The following is a 20,031-nucleotide window of genomic DNA, read 5'->3' on the forward strand; positions in this document are numbered from 1 at the left end:
TGTCGAGGATTTGGACATGGTCGTCCTGGAAGGAGTGGTTTTCCTCCTTGAGGTGGAGGAAAACCGCTGAGTCCTGTCCTCCAGAGTTGGCTCTTCTATGTTGGGCCATGCGCTTGTTGAGGGGCTGTTTGGTTGTTTGGCTGTTTAGCTGGAGTTTCCACACTCTTCACTAGAACTGAAGAAGCCTCTCGGATGAGAGGTGAAACGTCTTCAAGATAAACTTACGTCCAGTTGACCAGATTTTACTTTGCTTCGATCTACGATGACCTGGATGAATGAGAACCTACACAGACATCTTAAGCAAGATAGTGAACCCCTAATTGCTTGTGATGATCCCTGTGATGGACTGGTGACCCATCCAGGGTAAATCCTGCCTTTTGCGCACCCCCCCCCCCCCCGTGGTGTGGCCTTAATCCAAGTTCAACATTTGTTTTACCTGTTTTGAGTATTAGCTTCCATTGTCTGGTGACTGGATCAGGAGGTAACACAGGTCGTAAACTAATCTCAGGATAGACTATTCAGCTCCTGGCTCCTCATCCTCCTCTACATGCCAAAGTGTACTTTGGCAAGACATTGAATAAGTTTGTCACTGTAAACGGACAGGCTGTTGCTTTTCACAGATGTCCTTACTGGGCAAATGGGAAATGCAATATTGTCAAGTCAAGTCAATTTTATTTGTTTGGCACCAAATCACAACTAAAGTTCTCTACTGACACTTTACAAGTAGAGCAGGTCCAGCGCCTCACTCCTTCAATCAGTTTACACCCAACAATTCTCCATCAGTGAGCACATCCTGCAACAGTGGTGATGAAAACCTTCCTTTAACAGGTAGGAACGTCAAGCAGATCCAGGATCAGTGGGGACGGCCTTCTGCTTTGACCGGTTGGGAGCAGAGACAAAGAAAAACAATGGAAAAAGGCAGATATCAAGAAGGAAATAGAGTGACAGAGATAAAGAGGGAGAGAATGACAGACAGGGACTTGAAGGTGAAAGACCGATGTAGACAGGCCTCAAGGTTAGTCAGCTGACTGGTCTCATGTGGATGCATCGATGGGTACAGCAGCGTATCGTCTGCATAGCAGTGACAATGAATCGAGTGTTTGCCCATTATATGACCTTGTGGAAGCAGAGTAAAGTGAAGAATACTGGTCCATGTACTGGTCCAAGCATGGACCCCAAGCACTTCTGAGTACTATTAAAGTACAAACTGCTGGCCATACCAATAACCATGGCAACAGTTCCCCTATAATGTGGTTAGAAAAACGTGTCATATCTGAGGGACCAGACAAAGCATACCATTTCTTGATATCTGCTTGTTTTTGCAGGAATTTCTTACAGACCATATGATTAAGTAGCACACACACGGAAACAAAAGTATTCATATAATGAGGCACGCTTTGTAAATACACTCCTTGTCTTCAGGCTGAACTGTGACGATTTGTTTAAACAACTGTGGTTTCATATATTTTAAGTAACGAGTCGTTATGAGTGACTTTCATCTTTTACGTAACCTTGAGCTCAAAACAATTTAATTTCCTTTCCTGGGGTCCATGTCTCTTTCAGCTCCATATTTATTCATGATAGCTTCAGCATAAAGTGCATACCTATTCACTGACTAGTTTTGTTCTGCTTCCTTAGTAAAGATGTCTTCCGCCAATGGGGTAACGTCCAGATAGAGGAACTGTTGACATGGAGTCCCTTGAGATGGGGGAGCCTGGACAAGGGGAGCACGTGAATGTCTCTCCCACTAAACAGTCACCTTGTAAGTAGCTTACATTATGTGCCTTTTTTTAAAGCCGTGTGAGGTAATCCTGTTACAGTGTGAAGCTACACAGACTGATGGTGAGCAGTGTGTTTGAACGTAGAAGATGAAGCCATCATGCCTGGTTTGTTTGCGGGGTGCCTATATCCTCAAATCAGCTTCATCAAAAGCCAATCACTTGGAGGAAATACCTGGAAACTAACTTTCCCCATGTTCCTGTAGGGACAGGACTACAAGAGTAGCCTCCGATGGTAAATGTACCCATGCTGTGTAAAAATATTTGAATTCATATGATGGAGATATGTACTCGACATTGGAGTGACAACTATTACATGGCATTTTGCTAACAGGTTAAAAGGTTTAAAAAAAAAATACACTCAATACTACCAGCCAAACCCCATGTAAAAAAGTGTAACTTTTGGCTGTGTTAAAAACAGATATGCCACAAGATGTAATGGGTTCTTCCCTGGCCCATGTGACACCCCTCCACCATGTTTGGTGGAAATCAACCACGCAGTTGCTACGTCATCCTTCACAGTTAGAAAATAAAAATCCCAGGTTCCTCCCCAATCTGCTCTAACCAAACAACCAACCAGGGCAAATTTACTGAGCTTCGTTGATATTGAGGTATTTGCAGTATATTGACGAAAGCTTAACCTTGCAAGCACTGACCTGAGACCTGCTCTGGATGGGTGCGCAGTGTGTCCATGAAATTACTCATGGAATTCATTTCTCTCCAGAGTCGTCCAAGCTGCAGAAACTCTGGGTCAGCAAAAAGAAGCTCCTGTGCATCCGAGTACAACCGAGCCAATCTGAGAAGCAAGTTCAATGGCAAGCTCAGTTTTGTTCCTTTGAATGTATACCAGGGTGAGGGAGAAGGATATTGCAAAATGCACAGATTAACAATAAAACACACCGGAAAGAACTAAAGCATCAAGTCTAAAATCTAAGTTTCAGCTTGTTCCCAATCATCATTTTGCATTAACCTGTCTTTCCAATCAGATCCAATATTTCCTAAGAATTAAATCCATCTGGCAACAACCAGCCCGGGGTGGTGCTCACATAGAGTTGTTGTAGTTGGAAACCAGGCCAGGTGATTCACCGCGGGTAGGATACTGGAAACAAGGGTTGTTAGCATTGCAGAAGATTCCCTGGATCCATGGCAGGACCCCTGTTGAGGGCATGGCCTTGTTGGGAAAGTGGCCTGTGAAAGACATGTTGTTGGCTTTCAGTGTGTCATACAAGTCTTGATCAACATGGAGGAGTAGGAAAGACTGGACCACAGAGGATACTGTTCTTCTGTCTCAGGGGACAGAAATGTTGCTGGTATCTTCTGGTGTCCTCAATTGCTTACATTCATGTTGACGATAGAGTGGATTTACTCTTCGCAGCCACACAAGTCCAATGAATAGAATAATAGGCCACATGATTTCCATGAAGAAACGCACCTGCAGGAAAAGTTGAAATACACAAGAGAACAATTCAAAATCTGCAGTGAACACAGTGAGTGAGTTCTTGGTGAAATAATGGAGAGTGAGTGTGCTGCAGGAGATGATTCAAATTTGGACTGAATCAAAGCATATAAACACAAAAGTGAGATACTGAGTTGGGGCGGCACGGTGGTGCAGTGGTCAGCACTGTCGCCTCACAGCAAGAAGGTTCAAGGTTCGAGTCCCTGCTCCAGCACAGGATCTTTCTGTGTGGAGTCTGCATGTTCTCCCTGTTCCTGTGTGGGTTCTCTCTGGTACTCCAGCTTCCTCCCACAGTCCAAAGACATCAAGAGGGGACGAGGCTGATTGATACTCTAAATTGACCGTAGGTGTGACTGTGAGTGTGAATGGTTGTCTGTCTCTATGTGTTGGCCCTGTGATGGACTGGTGACCTGTCCAGGGTGAACCCCGCCTCTTGCCTGTCGACGCTGGGATAGGCTCCACCCCCCCCCCCAACTCTTAACAGGAATAAATGGATGGATGATAGTGAGTTGTTTTAAAAGAAAGCACAAACTTTCCAAACTATCCTCCCCAGAGCCAGATAAGAAGACAGTCACCCTTCTCTTCTCTGTGCATACATGAGTGACTTGAGACCCACTGAGACAAGGCTGGTTTAGCTCAATGAATGGAAGTGAGAGGGAAGTGTTTAAATCCTTTGGTCTGACGTCACATGCTTCCCTCAAAAATAGTCTTTTCTTGGCTCATGGGTTATGGGTTATACATACCATTTGTTATGAAATGATTCAAGATTACAACAAGTTTTAATTTTTGAAAAAGAGGCAATAGAACTACTTTCCTTACTGAGCACAGTGATTTGACACAATACCTCAAAACTTAAACTGACCAACAATTTTTGAAAACTAGAGGAGTGACTGCCTCTACTAATCATGGCCGACTTTGTAAGAGAGAATGTGGAGGATTATTCCAGGATAAACCAAGATCCTGAACCTGATTTGATAAGCTTTGATTGAGGTAGGCTGAGCGAACACTTCCCACTCACTTTCATTCATTATGCTAAGCTAACTAGGGCTAAGTCAGACTGTAACTCGCAAATACAGACACATAAGAAAAAAGATGTGTAAACTATTGTCTGGCTCCAGGGGGGATGACAAATACGCAAATCTCCCAAAACACTGACATGCTGGTTCAAGATAAAAAAAAATGAGATCCTTGATAAAATATAATTACAATATCAAGAGTTATTTTATGAGAATCCATCCATCCATTCTTTTTTTACCTCTTATCCTGTTCAGGGTTGCGGGTGGGGGTGGGGGTGGAGCCTATCCCAGCGGCTACGGGTAAGAGGGAGGTTCACCCTGGACAGGTCGCCAGTCCATCACAGGACCAACACATAGAGACAGACAACCATTCACACTCACAGTCACACCTACAGTCAATTTAGAGTATCAATCAGCCTCGTCCCCTCTTGATGTCTTTGGAGTGTGGGAGGAAACTGGAGTACCAGAGAGAACCCACACAGGAACAGGGAGAACATGCAAGAACATGCTCGTGCCCGAGCTGGAGTTAGAACCCGGAACCTTCTTGCTGTGAGGCGACAGTGCTGACCACTGCACCACCGTGCCTCCCTTTGTTAAAATCTGTTCCATCAAATTTTACAAGTCTACACTCAAGCAAATTTGTGATCGATATGGAACCACTTCAAATACACACAGATTGACACTCTTTGATTTGCTGGTATTACATTATTTTTAACTTAATTACTTGATGTGCAAACCATCAGTTGAAACTATATTTGGGTTGCATTACCAACAGTTATCAAAAATAACATGATAACTCCAACTGATGAGAAAGCAGATTTCTCAAGTACTAAAGTCACCTTGAACCAACCTTGATGGCCTTGTAAGCTATGACATCGTTCTGATGTTGGTATCAACCCCTGAAGGCACATACACACAGCCTCACAGGGATACATGTGGTGTGTGAATATTGTTTACCCTCTGTCTTTTGCGGACTGTCCAGTTCTTCCACAGAAGGAGTCTGACCTGTGTCCTTGCCCCCATGACTCCTCTTTTGCACCCCGACAGGGGATGGCAGGAGCCGACAAGCCTGCTTCCATCAAAACATGAACTGAATCAAAGCAACGCAGACTGGAAAGTAGTCATTATAACTAATACAGTTTGCATGTAGAATGTGGCGTTCTTTACATTCATGCATCGATCTGATGAGTACTCCATGTGAGGGGTAGGGTTAGGAGGAAGTAGGGCGACAGCCCTGAGTGGGGTTAATGAGCTCAAGACACTTTACATGGTCAGCAAAACAATTCCTGTCCATTAGAACGTCTATGCTGAACTTTCAATAGCAATCATGCTGACCGTCATGATCCATAAACACTGAATATGGTCCATACAACGTTCATGTAACAAACTGGCCTCTGCCCCAGGTCAGTTGCTGCTACTGTTCAGTCTAGCTGGAAAATCACTGCTCAGATCAGCTTAGACTGAAGTGCAAAACATTCATAACGTCCAGAGAGACAGACCGCTTACCTCAGAGGAAGCCTTTAGGTGAAGACTGATAACTAATGAAGACCGCATAGCACCACATTCTCTGCTGAGTGATGCTTGGGCTTGCTAACACAGCTCATTTCCAGACGCTGTGAATAGTTAAGCAGATTGATTTAATCTTCTTTCTCGGCACTAGTAAGGTTTCTCATCCATTCCTAAGAGGGCTGACCTGCTGTAACCACCTGGCCCGTTTACCCTGCATTATCCTTTCACTGTTATCATCGTACCTCTGCAAAAGGCCAATATGACTGAAAGAAGAACTCATTTGCCATACGGCCAAAGGCAAATATCGGTTCACAGATGGATCGAGCTTTTCTTCGGGAAAAATGCACAACTCTTATAATCAGAGATTCTCTGTTAAATTAAGCAAATTCAAACTAGAGCGTCGACAGCCCACTGTTGTTAGAATTTCCCAATTATGACTATGAGTAACAAGTCTAACGTTCCCATAAAAATCTACGAAATTTTTAAGAAATTTATGAAGATTTAAGGAACTGTTCCAGAACACTTCCTATGTCAAATTAAATGCGATTGATGAAAGCTAAAAAAAAAAAAAGAAAAAAAAAAGCTTTCATTACACTACAATACTAACTTGAAATCTTAAATAATGAATGAAATATTTTGAACAAATTAAGGTTTGGTTTAGAGCTGATGCCAGAATCCAAAGTTGATATCAAAATATGAAAAATATTTAAAGCCCTTGTGTTTGAAAATGTCCAAATGAAAGTAGGAACGAGGAACCAACGTGCAAAAAATTAGAAGACCAAAAGAGTGACAATACTTGGAATAGTAGGAAAGAGTCGGTTCACTACAAATGGAACTGAAAAGTTCATCCATCCAACCATTTTCTACCTCTTATCTTGTAAGGGTCGCGGGGGGGGGGGTGGAGCCTATCCCAGCAGCCTTCAGGTGAGAGGCGGGGTTCACGCTGGGTGGGTTGCCAGTGCATCACAGGACCAACACATAAAGACAGACAGACAACCAATCCCGTGCCCAAGCAAGGACTCGAACCCGGAACCTTCTTGCTGTAAGGCAGCAGTGCTGACCACTGCACCACCGTGCCGCCCTGAAAAGTTCAATCAACCTGAAAATGTGTGGAAGATTTGAAATGTTTGATGATGTGGTCAGGAGAATCAATTACAATTGCAGGCCTCCAGGAAATCTGACCTTGACCATCAAGATGTTTTAAGAGCCCCAGGGATTTTTTTTTAAATGTTGGAATACCTCAAGGCCTTTACGAAGGTAAAGCTAGAGTGTGCAGGGAAAATGACCTTTGACCTGACCAAGTCTTTGACGCTCACTCTAGTCTCAATAAATAGTTATTTCAAATACTCTGATGTAAGGGGTAAACTGCCTCCACTGGTGGACTTGGACAACGTCACGTGGGCATCTGAGACGTCGCCATGACGACACCGGCCCTTCTTTTGCGGCTAAACAGCAGCAGACTGAGTATCAAAGGTTCAAATACACACAGAAAAGGGAAAAATATTGCTATTTAGCCAAGAGCCGACATTCTACCAGGTTAACTGAAACAAATTTGACTGAGGGATCAAAATGACATCTATGTGACAATTTAGAAAAAAATAAAGACAAAATGTGTGACACTGAGTGGACAGCTCTATCGAGGGATAACAAGATATTTCCCTTTTTCTTGACTGAGAATTCCATCCATCCATTGTCTTCTGCTTATTCCTTATGTTAAGGGTCATGGGGGGGTGGAGTCTATTCCAGAAGCCTTGGGCGAGAGGTGGGGTTCACCCTGGACAGGTCACCAGTCCATCACAGGACCAACACATAGAGACAGACAACCATTCACACTCACAGTCACACCTACGGTCAATTTAGAGTATCAATCAGCCTCGTCCCCTCTTGATGTCTTTGGACTGTGGGAGGAAGCTGGAGTACCAGAGAGAACCCACACAGGAACAGGGAGAACATGCAGACTCACACAGAAAGATCCTGTGATGGAGCCGGGACTTGAACCTGGAACCTTCTTGCTGTGAGGCCACAGTGCTGACCACTGCACCACCGTGCCACCTTTACTGAGAATTATGTTTGTCAAATTTGTAACTTTTTTTTGCCTTTAAAAGGCAAGAATTCTACAAAGGACTTTGAGTCCGCCCCTCCCTCTAGGGACGACACACACCCATCAAGCTACGTCGTCTAAAACTCTCTAGGACATACATGAAACTTCAACTGCAATTTTGTAAAACCTGTCGATGTTTCTGTTTGCACTGAGCTTTGCCATCAGTTTAGAATTCACAATGAAGTTTTTATCCCGGTGTGCTAAACTTAAAGGTTATGAAGTAGAGGGAGGGAGTAGGGTAGTAGGAGTTGGTAGTAGTAGTAGTTGGTAGTAATAGTAGTTGTAGAGGGAGTATTGGCGGATTTGAAGCTTTTCTCTGTTGACTTCCTTTGTAAAGCAAATAGGAAAAAAGCTGATTATTTCAAAAAGTATGAAAGTGTTTTGAGGCCACGACCTCAAACAGTGTAAGTTAGTTTACTGGAATGTTTTTGGAGCTGAAAGTATGAAGGAAAAGAAAAATGTTGACGGTCTGAAGCTGTGGACATCCATTTAAAAAAAGTAAAAGAAGTGGAAAAAGCTTTATATACATCATAAAGTGTAACACACAGAAGTGCGAAAGGCATTTTCCCACCATGTTCTCAAAGAGCTGAACACGTTTCGCTCTCTGAATGGTTTCTGTAGCTGGTATGAGGGATGTGAAAGGTGCCAATAAGCAAAAAAAAAAATTAAGGTGTTATTAGTAAGAAAAGTTAGAACATGGAGACTGACTGCTGAGTCAGCTTTAACATTAAGCGGCGAGAATAAAACAATGGTAAGACAGTGTAAGAAGACAGCTGGTCCATCCGAGATTCTGGATCAAACTTCAAAAATGTAACAGTTTTTCCTTATTTCAACTATATTTTCTAACTCCAAAAACATTTTTGGAATAATTCTGCTCATAAATTAACAGCATTGAAAATATTCCTTTTTGGAAAAGTAAAACTAAAACAACAACAACAACAACAACAACAACAACCCCACAATGGATGAACGTTGTGAGATATATTTTTAATAACTTACAAAAGGGTGTTTGTCTTGATGTACCTGTCTTTTTACTTTGAACATTTCAAAACTCTGTGAAATACAGATAGCATTTAAATAGACGACGTCATGGCCTTAAAAGGAACTTTTAAGGTTTATGTTGTTGAGACTATTTTAGTTGTAAAAAGAAAAAAACAAAAACAAAACAGCTTTGGCTACCAGGAAATGTTGATGTTACATCAAGATAAAACATTCGCGCCGTGACAGGAAACAGTGGCCTCTTCGGTAGGTCGGTTCAGGCTGACAGGCTCAGCCCCCGGAGCCACGTGGCTATGGGCCCTTCCTGTGAACGCCACTCTGTAGCGGACCACAAGTGCCAGTTCAGATCCCCCAGCACAGCAAGTGGAAAGTCTTTGTGTTGCTTTATAGACGTAAGCAAAACGGTTAATGACAACCAAAGTAACAGTTTCAAACATTTGGGCGCCACACTGTCTTTTTTTCAATGTGGTGGCAACGTGCACTTTTCAAATATACAGTCGTTTTTGGTATATAACGTACATAGGTTGTGAGTCTGTGACAAAGGTATACAAAATATGAACAACAACAACAAAAGGTAATTGCACACTTTCAAGAATTATAAATAGTCAAACCTGGTGTCAGAGTGAACTGGGAAAATGTTTGGCCAATGTTCCACTGGTCACCCAGGTTAAAAATAGACACCATTTTAAGTGCATCCTGTTTGTCTTTCGAGAAGCAAAGGTGTGGTTTTTTTTTTCTCTCCGCTATCTTCCATCTAAGATCTCAATCATCGCTGCCCACCATCACGCCACATCCGTGGTGGCGTACAGGAGGATTACACAAAATGAGCCTCTCGATGTTCCACTTCTTGAAGGCGTCGGGGTCGCAGTCTCTGATACACTGGTTTGGCCTGGTTTGGCCCCAGTTCCTCTAAACTGAGGCTGGGAGACTGAGATGTGGCCACCTGCTCAGCCTCAATGTCCTCCTGGAGAGGCTCGTCTACCGACACCTCAATCTCTATTCCCACCTCCTCCTCTTCGTCCTCCTCCTCGTCCTCCTCGTCATCTTCAGCGCTGTTGGCTAGTGCACAGTTCTGCAGTGTTTTGGCTTTGGTCCCGGACGGTGGCTTGTAGAAAGTTCCTGGGGGAGGCAGGAGAGTCCTGGGGGGCCTGAAAGCTGTCTCGACTAGGTTGTACTTGGTTACATTGTCTTCTCTTCTCAGAGTCCTGCTTGGTCGCACTGCGACGGTGTAAGGTCTGTTGGGGTGGAGGGTGCTGATCGTGCCTCCGGCGTTATCAAGCGAGAAGCTTGATGAAGGCACTGGCACAGCAGTGGACGAGCTGCCGTCATCCACTGCTGTACTGTCTGTGGGCAAATTAGCAAAGAGTCGGACAGTTTTGGTAGCAACATCATGGTGCTTGTACTGTTTGTCCCAAGTTCTGCGCAATGTCTGGGTGTCGATAAATGTGCTCCGATAATGTGTCCCTGCTCGAAGTTTTGTTTTCTGGGTTTCATCCACCTCTTCAATGGACTGGATGGAACTTCCTCCTTTGCGATCGTCCTCATCCGTGCTGTTCTGGGTGTTATTCTCATCCACCTGGCCACGGTTGAGGATCTGTTCAGCTGGCATGCTAACAGGCCGGGAGGAGAGTTTGTTGCGGGGATGTCGAAGCTGCACCCTTGCAACTGTAATGTGCTGAGAACGACAGAGGCCTCGCTCACCAGGTTTTGGGACCTCGGGGACACTTGTGGACAAAACTCCATTGAAGGTCTCTGAATCCCCACCGTCGGCTTTAAATGAAGAGATGAACAAGTTAAAACTCAGAATTACAAGTAAAATGACATTGAGCTAGAAACTAATTTTCTGTATTTATTCTTGGTAAGAATACCAACCAGGTTCAAAAGCACCTTCGTCGAGGCTTGGGATGGTCTCCTGAATCTCCACTGACAAGTGGGAGGAAGGAATTATGGAGGAATGCCTCTTAAAAACCTTAGAGCTCTGCTTTAAAGGTAAGATGGACAGAACACGGAACATCAATGTACTATTTTACCTTCCAAGACAACATCGGTATGTTACATTATCAGGGCCGCTTGAATTGAACGCAAGCCTGGCCATACCTCCTTAATGTCACCCAGCGACTTTGAGTGCCTGCTCAGCTGCTGCTCCTTCTCCTGGTGGGTGAGGCGGGTGTCAGAGTGGGAGTGGGCATTGGCGTCAGTGAGAGTAAAAGCCAGGGGACTGAAGGGGGTATCAAAGATCATCTGGTAATGTCTGATGAGGAGCTCCACAATGAGTGCCTGATAGGGGTAATCCACCAGGGAGGAAAGGGAGACTTCAGAATCCGCTTGCCTGGGCTTGATCAGCGTTGGGCCGAAGATGATACCTAGGTTGCTTGCTGTCATCTTATTTTCCTCCGATCGCTCTGTCACACTAGTGAGAAGAGGAGGACATGTCTGATACACTCCCTCACTCTCTTAAAACTTCCTGTCGAAACAATTCACGCCCATCACCCCTGACCTGTTCAGAGCATCTTTTTCTTTAAAGTGATCATTTAGATTTCTTTCAGTTCAGTCCTGTTTGCTACTCACCAACGACAGTGCTGGTTGGCAGAGTTCCTGCTCAGAAAAATCGGCGCTGTTCCTTGTGACTGGAAGGTTGTACAAGAACAACAGGGTCGCTGAGGTCACGCTTGTGTAGGGAATTTTAGTGAGCCTCAGACTAAATATAGGAGTGTGACTCAGCGACCCTGTTGTTTTTGTTCGACCTTCCAGAGCTGTAACAAGGAACATCATGCATCGCGCTCATTGATCATTGGAAAGTTACAAATAGGACTGAGCTACAAACAAATCGGAACCCTCCCTTCAAGTAGTTTACTGAGAACCCAGCCTATTCTACTACTCACAAACTTAAAATGTGATAAACAAGTGGTTTTGGATTCCTGCCTACCGGTGCAGATGCTCTATGAGAAAATGCAGGGTCTTGTAATGTGTTGGTGGCAGCTGCCTGAGCAGGTCCTTGATCTTGAAGAGGACCCGGTTTAACTCCATGCTGACCTGGGCCGGGGTCACCGGTGAGGAACCGAGCCGAAATGCCTCCAGCTCCTCCATAATGTTACTCTGGCTTTCCTTGGCCAAACCAATGAAGTCATTATAATAGCGGAACAGAATAAGAGGCTCCGGAAGCTTAAGGAAGAAAAAAGTTGAAGATGAAGAAAAACAAATAAAACGCAAAATATATGAACAGAGATCCAAAGTATGTGAATGAAAAGACAGTTGTAAAAGAAATATTAAAGAGATACAAAGGGTTTCGATTCCAAAAATAAACTAAAAAACATCGCCAACACCGTTTCTGCAGTTCAGGTTTGGGTAAATGTAACACTCCTTGCCACGTGTAAATCTAAAACCAAGATCAAAGGTTCCATCTTGTGTTGTTCAGGATTCATCTCAAAATAGCAGCCGACCTGTCTCAGGTAGAGTTTGAGTACGTTGCTGATGTCATGGGGGTAAAGGTCAGACAGCTCCACCAAGTCCTTGCCATTTTCAAACGCTTGACACAGCTTCTCTACACGAGACTTGGCGCCGTTCACCCGGTAGATCCCCTTTCAGTGCACACAGACAAAACCCAGAGGTCACAAGAGCACGAGATTAAGTGCGACCGTCACTGGGTGATCATGGTTGTCGTCCCATAAACAGGACAGAGAAGAGAAAAATGCAGAGTTTGCATTTATGGCTAATGCATGCTAACTAGGGTGGGGATTCATTAGGGTTTTAACGATGCAGTCCTTACCGATTCCTTCCAAACCGGCCGAATCCTACATTATATTCATTATAGTTGCTACACTTGACTGCAACTTACAACTTATAAACTACATGTATATAATAAACACGAATGCAATCATACCAATGCAAAAACTTGATTCCAACTGTTGCACAGTACAACTGGATGAAATACACATTTGTGTAAAGAAAAGGATGAGTGAACTTCTCTACAGTTCTTTAGCAGGAAAATGACCATGTCTGCTTTTTCTGGATGAATCCTACGCCGTTCTTGGCTAACAGTGTCTGCAGCTACTGGGAACACTCTCTGATGGGGTTGATGATGCTTGCGCACGCATACATGTGGCAGACAAACCTGACGGGGGGGGGGGGGGTGGATCTATTCTCCCGCCACCACCCAGCAGGGTCTGTGCTTACAGTAACGCTACCAGTAACGTAACGTTAAGACAGGCAAGGAAACCTAGCGCTTTTCAAAGAGTCGTGTCGTAAACATTAGCGCTCCAGCGAGCCATTAACGTTAGCCTAGCTAAATGGCAAGGGGCACACCAATACACAGCATCTCTATTGTACGAAAACGGAAATTGTCATTTCAAGCTGCATAACTTCATTAGTAGTTTACACAGACGTGTGGGTTTATAACGCTAGTACCAGCCTGGAGGGGCCCTGGCCGCTGTGACAGTGAGGAGGGCGGCGCTGGTAACGGAGGTTTACTCTGGCTGTCCAACACCGTCCACTGCCTGAGACCATTGTTGTGTTTTAGGAGGTGTTGTGTCATAACGGATGTGATACCACCAGCGCAAGTGATGACTGCACTGCACCTCATACACTTTGTATCGTTTTCTCTCAGTTTCCCAAAGTACGACCAGGCTCTGGATGACGCAAGCTCGTCTTCTCTCTTGCTTGACTATTCTCAGATTAGTGGGCGGGTCCACTTGGCTCACTCTGGAGATGCACGTGAGTGGTGTGACGTTACCGCGCCCCTTTTGTTTCTTTTTAACAATCTAGGAACTGTTTGCAGGAACCGTTGCTCCAAGTGTTATGGGACGGGTTCCAGAAACGGAACTGTGGACCCGGTTCTGAAAAGGAGCCGGATACGGATCCAAGCCCTGATGCTAACCTAAATTGAAGGCTGATTATTTTTACAACTTCTGTTTTGACATAACAAGCAACAACATTAGCATTTGTAGCGCCAAAATTCATCTTGTGCCTAGAGAGCGCTTGTGATCGAAACTGGGAAGTCGCACAGAGCAAATTTCCGTCTTTGAATGAGGACTATTCAAGTGATGAAATTCCCACAGGTTAAAGTAAACGGATCTCTCGGCAAGCTCACCTTGATGTTGAGCGCTCTGTTCTCGATCTCAGACGTACACTTCCGGATGATGAAAGGGATGCCGTCCTGGCTGTTCTTCGCTGCTTGGGAGAAGTCAATACCGAACAGGTGAAGCCTTCCCAGGAGCTTCTTATGGCCGCACTGGATAGCAAGGGTCTCCAGACACTTCTTATGGCAGGCTAACGAACACTGCACATGGGGATATGTATCTCAGTGACGAAGTCAAGCATTTCAAATTAGCAGTACCAGCAAGACATGATAAAATTATGGATGAACCTGTATGAAAAATAGTAACATATAAAAATACATTCAAAGCCTTTTATTTTGATGGGATATGGACACACTGTTTTTACTTGACCGAAACAAAATCCAACTTGTTCTGGCTTTTTTATAGTTTGGGCCCAAAAATATTCAATTACAAAATATGAAATAAATAATGTTAGTCAACACAAAGGCAACAAATAAAGCTTCCAGTCTTCTAGAGCAGCCCCTTGAACCGGTTCCATGGCACGACTCCAATCTGCCGCAGAGTCGCATTCTTGTGTCAGTTGCTTGTCAAAGCATCTAAAGGCATTACATAACGAGTTAAATAAACCTTTCCCACTGACGTTTTTCTTTTGCCTTACTCTGTGTACAGTATCTAATAAATATGGAGAGAAACTGGATCTGAAATAAACAGCAGGGAGGGAGCAGGGGTGATGGGACTCTCCAGTCGTTGAACAAAAGGTCTTCAGTTTCCACGGCCGGCTCCCCAGCTGAGACCCGTCGGAGGATTTGGTCTCTGAGGGCTGCTTGTGGTCGGTTTCAATTTTTCTCTTTATCTGGATATTTAAATAAGAGGAGAGGTGGTCTTTCTCTTTTGTTTGGTTTTTCTTTTTCTGAACCTTGCTAAAAAATGAACTGTTATGAAACTTTGGCAATGCTCCTCTGGAGTGTGTCATCTAAATGCTGCGGGTTCACCGCTTTTGCTCCCGAGTCCAAAACAGAGGATCGAAGTTTTCGTAGGAAAAAGAAAAAGGCAGAGAAACCAAGGTTACCTCTTCACACTCGGCTCCTTGAAACACCACCAGGCCGTCGCACTCACGACACTTGGATGGCGACCTAAGTTTTCTCAGCTTGTGGGTTTGAGCAGCTTTAGACATCTGTGTGTTTCTAAATGGACCCGGAGAGCTGGCTGTCTCTATGATCAGCTCGCTTAATCCTGCAGTGATGAGAGGAAATGCGTACATGTCACAATGTCGTCTAGCTTTAAAATGAACGTGAACAAAATAATAGGGGAGACTTAACATAGAACCTTACCTTTCAGTGATACTTACTTATTCCCCCAAAAAAGTGTATTTTGCCTTTCAAGTACTCACAAGTAGGAGTTTGTCATGAGGACATTTTTCCCTCCATCAGTTCTTTGTGACACAAAGATGCAGCAAGAACCAACAATCAACATGATATTTAGCATGAGGCTCATCGCCACTGTCGGCCAACAGCAGGCAGTGCAATAAAACAACAGTCAAACAGCCTGTTTAACAAAGTCTGGGCCTGATCGCCCAGTGATCGACATCTTCAAATGATGTACTTACATTTGTTGCTGGTCGTTGCTTAGGAGGGTTGGTATTAGCTTCAAGCTAACAAAAAATGTTGCAGGGACTTTCCACTGTCCCAAGAAACAATCCAAGAAAAAAGGAAGCTCAAGACACCTATCTGAGTCTTGAAAATCAAAATACACTTTTTGGATGAAGTGCCTCTCAAAGAAGTGAGAACATTTACTGAACACGTGCGTTCTGTCTGACTCACCGTTATCACAGGGTGAAGAAGGCTCTCTCTCATCTAGGTCATCAGCAGATGACATGGTGCCTGTAGAGGGGGTTCTGGGTAATCTCCTCTTGAAGTCTCCTGAAAAAAAAAAAAAAAGGCAGCCCACACCAGTAAGTCACCACATCGAGAATATTCTGGAGAATTCCATCTTTTTCCACCTCTGGTGGTCTACATTTACCTCATCTACCCTGGCCTGAAGATGTTCTGACTCTGAGCCATTTAAATAAAAAAGGCACGGCCACCTTCAAGTCCTTGATGATTAAATTCCCAGCAGGAGATTACAGGTGATTCACACCTCCGTAGAAGATCAATGAGCTCTAATTTAACGATGGCGTTGATCTCCTGGAGCCCAATAAGCAAGGATCATCAAAAAGTTGAGGAAGAGAAGGTGCTTGGTACAAATGGGATCAACAGACCCCCATTTAAATCATTTAGCATGTCAACAGCAGTCAACCTTCCCTCCCCCGAGCTCCTGTCTCTGCTCCATTCAAGAGTAGGTTTAGGATCCACCTGGAGCTGAGCTACAGCTTTCACCATCACTGATGGAAAGGAACACACCACTCACTTTGAAGTGTTTCATCACCTGAGGGTGAGAACACACTGAGGAACGATCCACTTGTCTACCACCTGTGTTCAAAGGGTTCATTCATGAATGCAACCCTGGTCTCACTGACTGACCGGCTCGTTTCTCTTTCACACATTAAAGCTTTCCAGAATGTTTCCTTTCAATGACTCAGCTTGCCAAGTCTGTATGAGTGAATATTTGCATGTCTCTTGATGAATTCTATTCGTCTTTTGTTATCCATAGAAATTCTGTCTTATGAAGAAAGTCCTATTTTAAAGCTAAGCTTTGGGTAATGTCTCCACCTGGGCTTGCCGTGGGTGAGTCCATTGACCGGGACTCACTGCTGCCCCCAGCACTTTCTGAGTCGCTGCACATTCCTCCACCCTGGCTGGCCGAAGTCCAGGGACGAAATGGGGCCTGAATTCGAAGTGCTGGATACAAATGACAACATCCATAAAAACAACAAGAAATAGCACTTTAAGGCACATTTCCAACAGGAAACCTCACATCATCACAGATCACTTAATCCACCTTCAAATGAACATGAAAATGAGTGCCAATGTAGGCTTGTTACCCTCTCATCTACCTGATTAACCAGTGTCTTGAACCATACAAGTGCACACCCACACACAACTTTAACACTGAGTCAACCTTAAGAGTGCAGTTGGCAGTGAGCATCAACGAGGGATCCGAGCCTGAGGGGGGTGGGACTGGCTTGGCCAAGCAATGTTCGTCCCGGTATCAGCGGTGTAGGGAAAAACGTGCACATGCCCATCCGTGGCGCTGTTACAGAGGTCCAGTGTTTTGGTGCTTTTATGCTCGTAACTGCCATGTAGAAGGTCTTAAAATTTAAATCCTCATATCCATGCGTCCCATGGAATGAGGAGAATCTGAGAAAGGCCACTTCCATTTCTACTGATACATTTTTTTTTTTCACAAATTCAACAAAAATTCCAAAACCTATTACTTCGAACTCCTCCTCAACCAGCGGTCGCCAATCGGCGGATCGGGGTCCGGATCCAGACCCAACAGATATCAGCCCCGGGCCCAGGCAAATTGTTAAAAAAAAAAAAAAAATAATAATAATAATAATGACTAAAAAGTTGTGACCAAGCGATTTTGAGCAAGCAAGTTGAACAGCCTATGTCTCTAAAAATGTTCAACACGTTAAATAAACTCTACATTCATGGGAGGCTATGTCTTTGTGTCAGAACTGTAACACCAGGAACGTGAGCTGACGCCTGCGCGATGCAGCACGAGCTCTGTGGGACTGGTGCATGCTCGCGCTGCAGACTTAACACTGCGACCGACAGGAGGAAAAAGCGCGTTAGCTGAGAGGGGGAAGGAAGGAAAATTCATTCAGGTCGTGTTCAAGAGAAGGACGGCGTGCTCGAAGAGGGGAAAGGTAGACAGTGAGAACGGAACATTTAGAGACGAGTGGACGGAGTCGTACATGTTTATTGTGCCTCCACGCAGCACTCAGCCCGTGTGCCTGATACGCTCCCAGACAGCGGCACTCGTCAAAAGTAGTTCAGCATTTTATTTTGAAGGAGCACAGGTCTTTCATCAAGCTCTCTGGTTCATTTTGTATTGTTATGTGCAGCTGAAAAGCAAAATGCTTACTTGAAGCAGAAAAGGATTTTGTCACATGGTTAATGTTAATGTAGAAATGACTGATGACTGTTGAGCTATTATTGAATGCACTTTAAGACCTATGTGGCCCCCTGCTGGACAATAGGTTTAAGGTTAATGTGGAAAAAACAGACAATAAATACCGTTGAAATATTATTGAAATGTCGGCGACTTCATTTGATCTGAAAGTTCATCGTTGACCAAACAGACACTGATACAACAAGCTTAACGTCTACCTCCATCGGCTAAATATGCAACTGAATCATAAAGCACGGCTCGACTGCTGGCTAACATGCAGGCGAAGGCCCATCACTGAAATCAACGGTCATAAAAAACTGCGATAGGCCTCCGGACCCAAGCGTGAAGACTTTTTTTTTTTTTAAACTGGACCCATTAGAATGGGGGTGCTACAATCACGGAAAACCCTAATTCCCACAGGCAAAGTAGCATAATCTAAAATCAAGTATTGCCATATTCCCGAATGTGAGCTGAATCAGTTGATAAATGACTTGTCCATATTTGCTCGTAAATTTATTTTTTTTTGCCAAATTGTTAAGAAATATGACAGCTTGTCTTTCAAACTCCTCCTAGTCCATGTCTGACGAGCATGAAACTTAGCGCATATTATTGACAGACACTTGGAACAAAAAGTTATAGGAGTTCTGCAATCATGAAACCTGCGAGAGTGTCAACAAATCTACTTCCCGTACAATGCAGCCAAAACAGGTAGTGTTACATATCAACAAAACCAAACAAAAGCAAAACCATGAACCGTATAGAGGAGCAGCAGCTTCACGGGCAGAATGGAAAGCTCCGTACCTTGAATGTCGGCGCTACTGTTCGAGTATCTCTCTGCAATCTTGAAATGCTGAACGTTGACGGGACCGTCTAGATCATCTGCGGCGATGAGGTCAGACATCGGCAATACCTGTGATAGGCTGCTGTTGGATGAGTGGCTGCCACTTAGCGAGCGCTTGGTGAGAGGGTTCCTGGGAAGGGGAGAGGACACAAAGTACGATGAGGTGACTGAGCTTTGATTAACGTGAGCTGTAAGCACGTCAGGCAGTCCCGGACTGACAGCAGCACAGCTTCTGAAGGAGATTTTATGAAGGCTTTTCAGGAATTACATCACTGTTGATAAAAAAAGTGCCCTCAAAGTCTGGTTAGAATAAGCTAATCATATAATAATAATTAGAGAGGATACAAAACATAAATACTTGAGAGTTAAATCAACTAAACTAAATATAGCTGTCAGTCTAATTACTTGTTCTTCCCACATCACAAGTATAAAAGGCTTTATAACGTCTTCTAAAAGTAGCTGCTGGATTTAGGTGTGTCAAAATGTGGGCCTTTATATTGATGCCAGCGATAAACAATGAACATGCTAGTGAACGTGCTACTGAACATGCTAGTGAACGTGCTACTGAACACGCTACTGAACACGTTATTGAACATCCTACTGAACATGCTATTGAACATGCTACTGAACATGCTATGGAACATCCTACTGAACACGCTACTGAACGTGCTACTGAACGTGCTATTGTACATCCTACTGAATATGCTAGTGTACATGCTACTGAACACGCTATTGAACATCCTACTGAACACGCTGCTGAACGTGCTACTGAACATGCTATGGAACATCCTACTGAACGTGCTACTGAACGTGCTACTGAACATGCTATGGAACATCCTACTGAACACGCTACTGAACATGCTATGGAACATCCTACTGAACACGCTACTGAACATGCTATTGAACATGCTACTGAACATGCTATTGAACGTGCTACTGAACATGCTACTGAATGTGCTACTGAACATGCAATGGAACATCCTACTGAACACGCTACTGAACATGCTACTGAACATGCTATTGAACATCCTACTGAACATGCTACTGAACATGCTATTGAACATCCTACTGAAGGTGCTACTGAACATGCTATTGAACATGCTACTGAACATCCTACTGAACATGCTATTGAACGTGCTACTGAACATGCTATTGAACATCCTACTGAACATGCTAGTGAACATGCTAGTGAACATGCTATTGAACATCCTACTGAACATG

At 44.1% G+C, this 20,031-nt stretch overlaps 2 protein-coding genes across 8 annotated transcripts in view; both read right to left on the reverse strand.

Moving 5' to 3' along the window:
• Positions 1 to 5,878, reverse strand: part of abca4a (ATP-binding cassette, sub-family A (ABC1), member 4a) — a 49,384-nt gene extending 43,506 nt beyond the window's left edge. The window contains exons 1-5 of one of the 2 annotated variants that reach the window (XM_086191499.1): positions 5,757 to 5,878; positions 5,208 to 5,319; positions 3,117 to 3,210; positions 2,825 to 2,966; positions 2,435 to 2,574 (exon numbers count right to left, since the gene is read on the reverse strand). In XM_086191499.1, the coding sequence (XP_086047625.1) occupies positions 2,435 to 2,574; positions 2,825 to 2,966; positions 3,117 to 3,210; positions 5,208 to 5,273 (442 nt within the window). In that variant the 5' untranslated portion in view covers positions 5,274 to 5,319; positions 5,757 to 5,878. Of the gene's footprint in view, positions 1 to 2,434; positions 2,575 to 2,824; positions 2,967 to 3,116; positions 3,211 to 5,207; positions 5,323 to 5,756 lie in introns of both variants that reach the window. The other variant, XM_086191500.1, reaches the window with a different exon arrangement.
• Positions 5,879 to 8,833: 2,955 nt separating this feature from the next.
• arhgap29a (Rho GTPase activating protein 29a) overlaps positions 8,834 to 20,031 on the reverse strand; it is a 47,873-nt gene continuing 36,675 nt past the window's right edge. For 5 of the 6 annotated variants that reach the window (XM_086192137.1, XM_086192139.1, XM_086192141.1 and 2 more), the window contains 10 exons: positions 18,771 to 18,940; positions 16,622 to 16,750; positions 15,734 to 15,832; positions 14,983 to 15,146; positions 13,946 to 14,134; positions 12,300 to 12,437; positions 11,786 to 12,021; positions 10,957 to 11,269; positions 10,732 to 10,840; positions 8,834 to 10,629 (listed from right to left, as the gene is read on the reverse strand). In XM_086192137.1, coding sequence (XP_086048263.1) covers positions 9,674 to 10,629; positions 10,732 to 10,840; positions 10,957 to 11,269; positions 11,786 to 12,021; positions 12,300 to 12,437; positions 13,946 to 14,134; positions 14,983 to 15,146; positions 15,734 to 15,832; positions 16,622 to 16,750; positions 18,771 to 18,940 — 2,503 coding nt within the window. In that variant the 3' untranslated portion in view covers positions 8,834 to 9,673. The remainder of the gene's footprint in view (positions 10,630 to 10,731; positions 10,841 to 10,956; positions 11,270 to 11,785; positions 12,022 to 12,299; positions 12,438 to 13,945; positions 14,135 to 14,982; positions 15,147 to 15,733; positions 15,833 to 16,621; positions 16,751 to 18,770; positions 18,941 to 20,031) is intronic. The other variant, XM_086192138.1, reaches the window with a different exon arrangement.

Source organism: Aulostomus chinensis, chromosome 21, assembly GCF_037954235.1.
Source record: "Aulostomus chinensis isolate RoL2024-O1b breed Wild chromosome 21, RoL_Achi_v1.0, whole genome shotgun sequence".
Classification (NCBI taxonomy): Eukaryota; Metazoa; Chordata; class Actinopteri; order Syngnathiformes; family Aulostomidae; genus Aulostomus; species Aulostomus chinensis.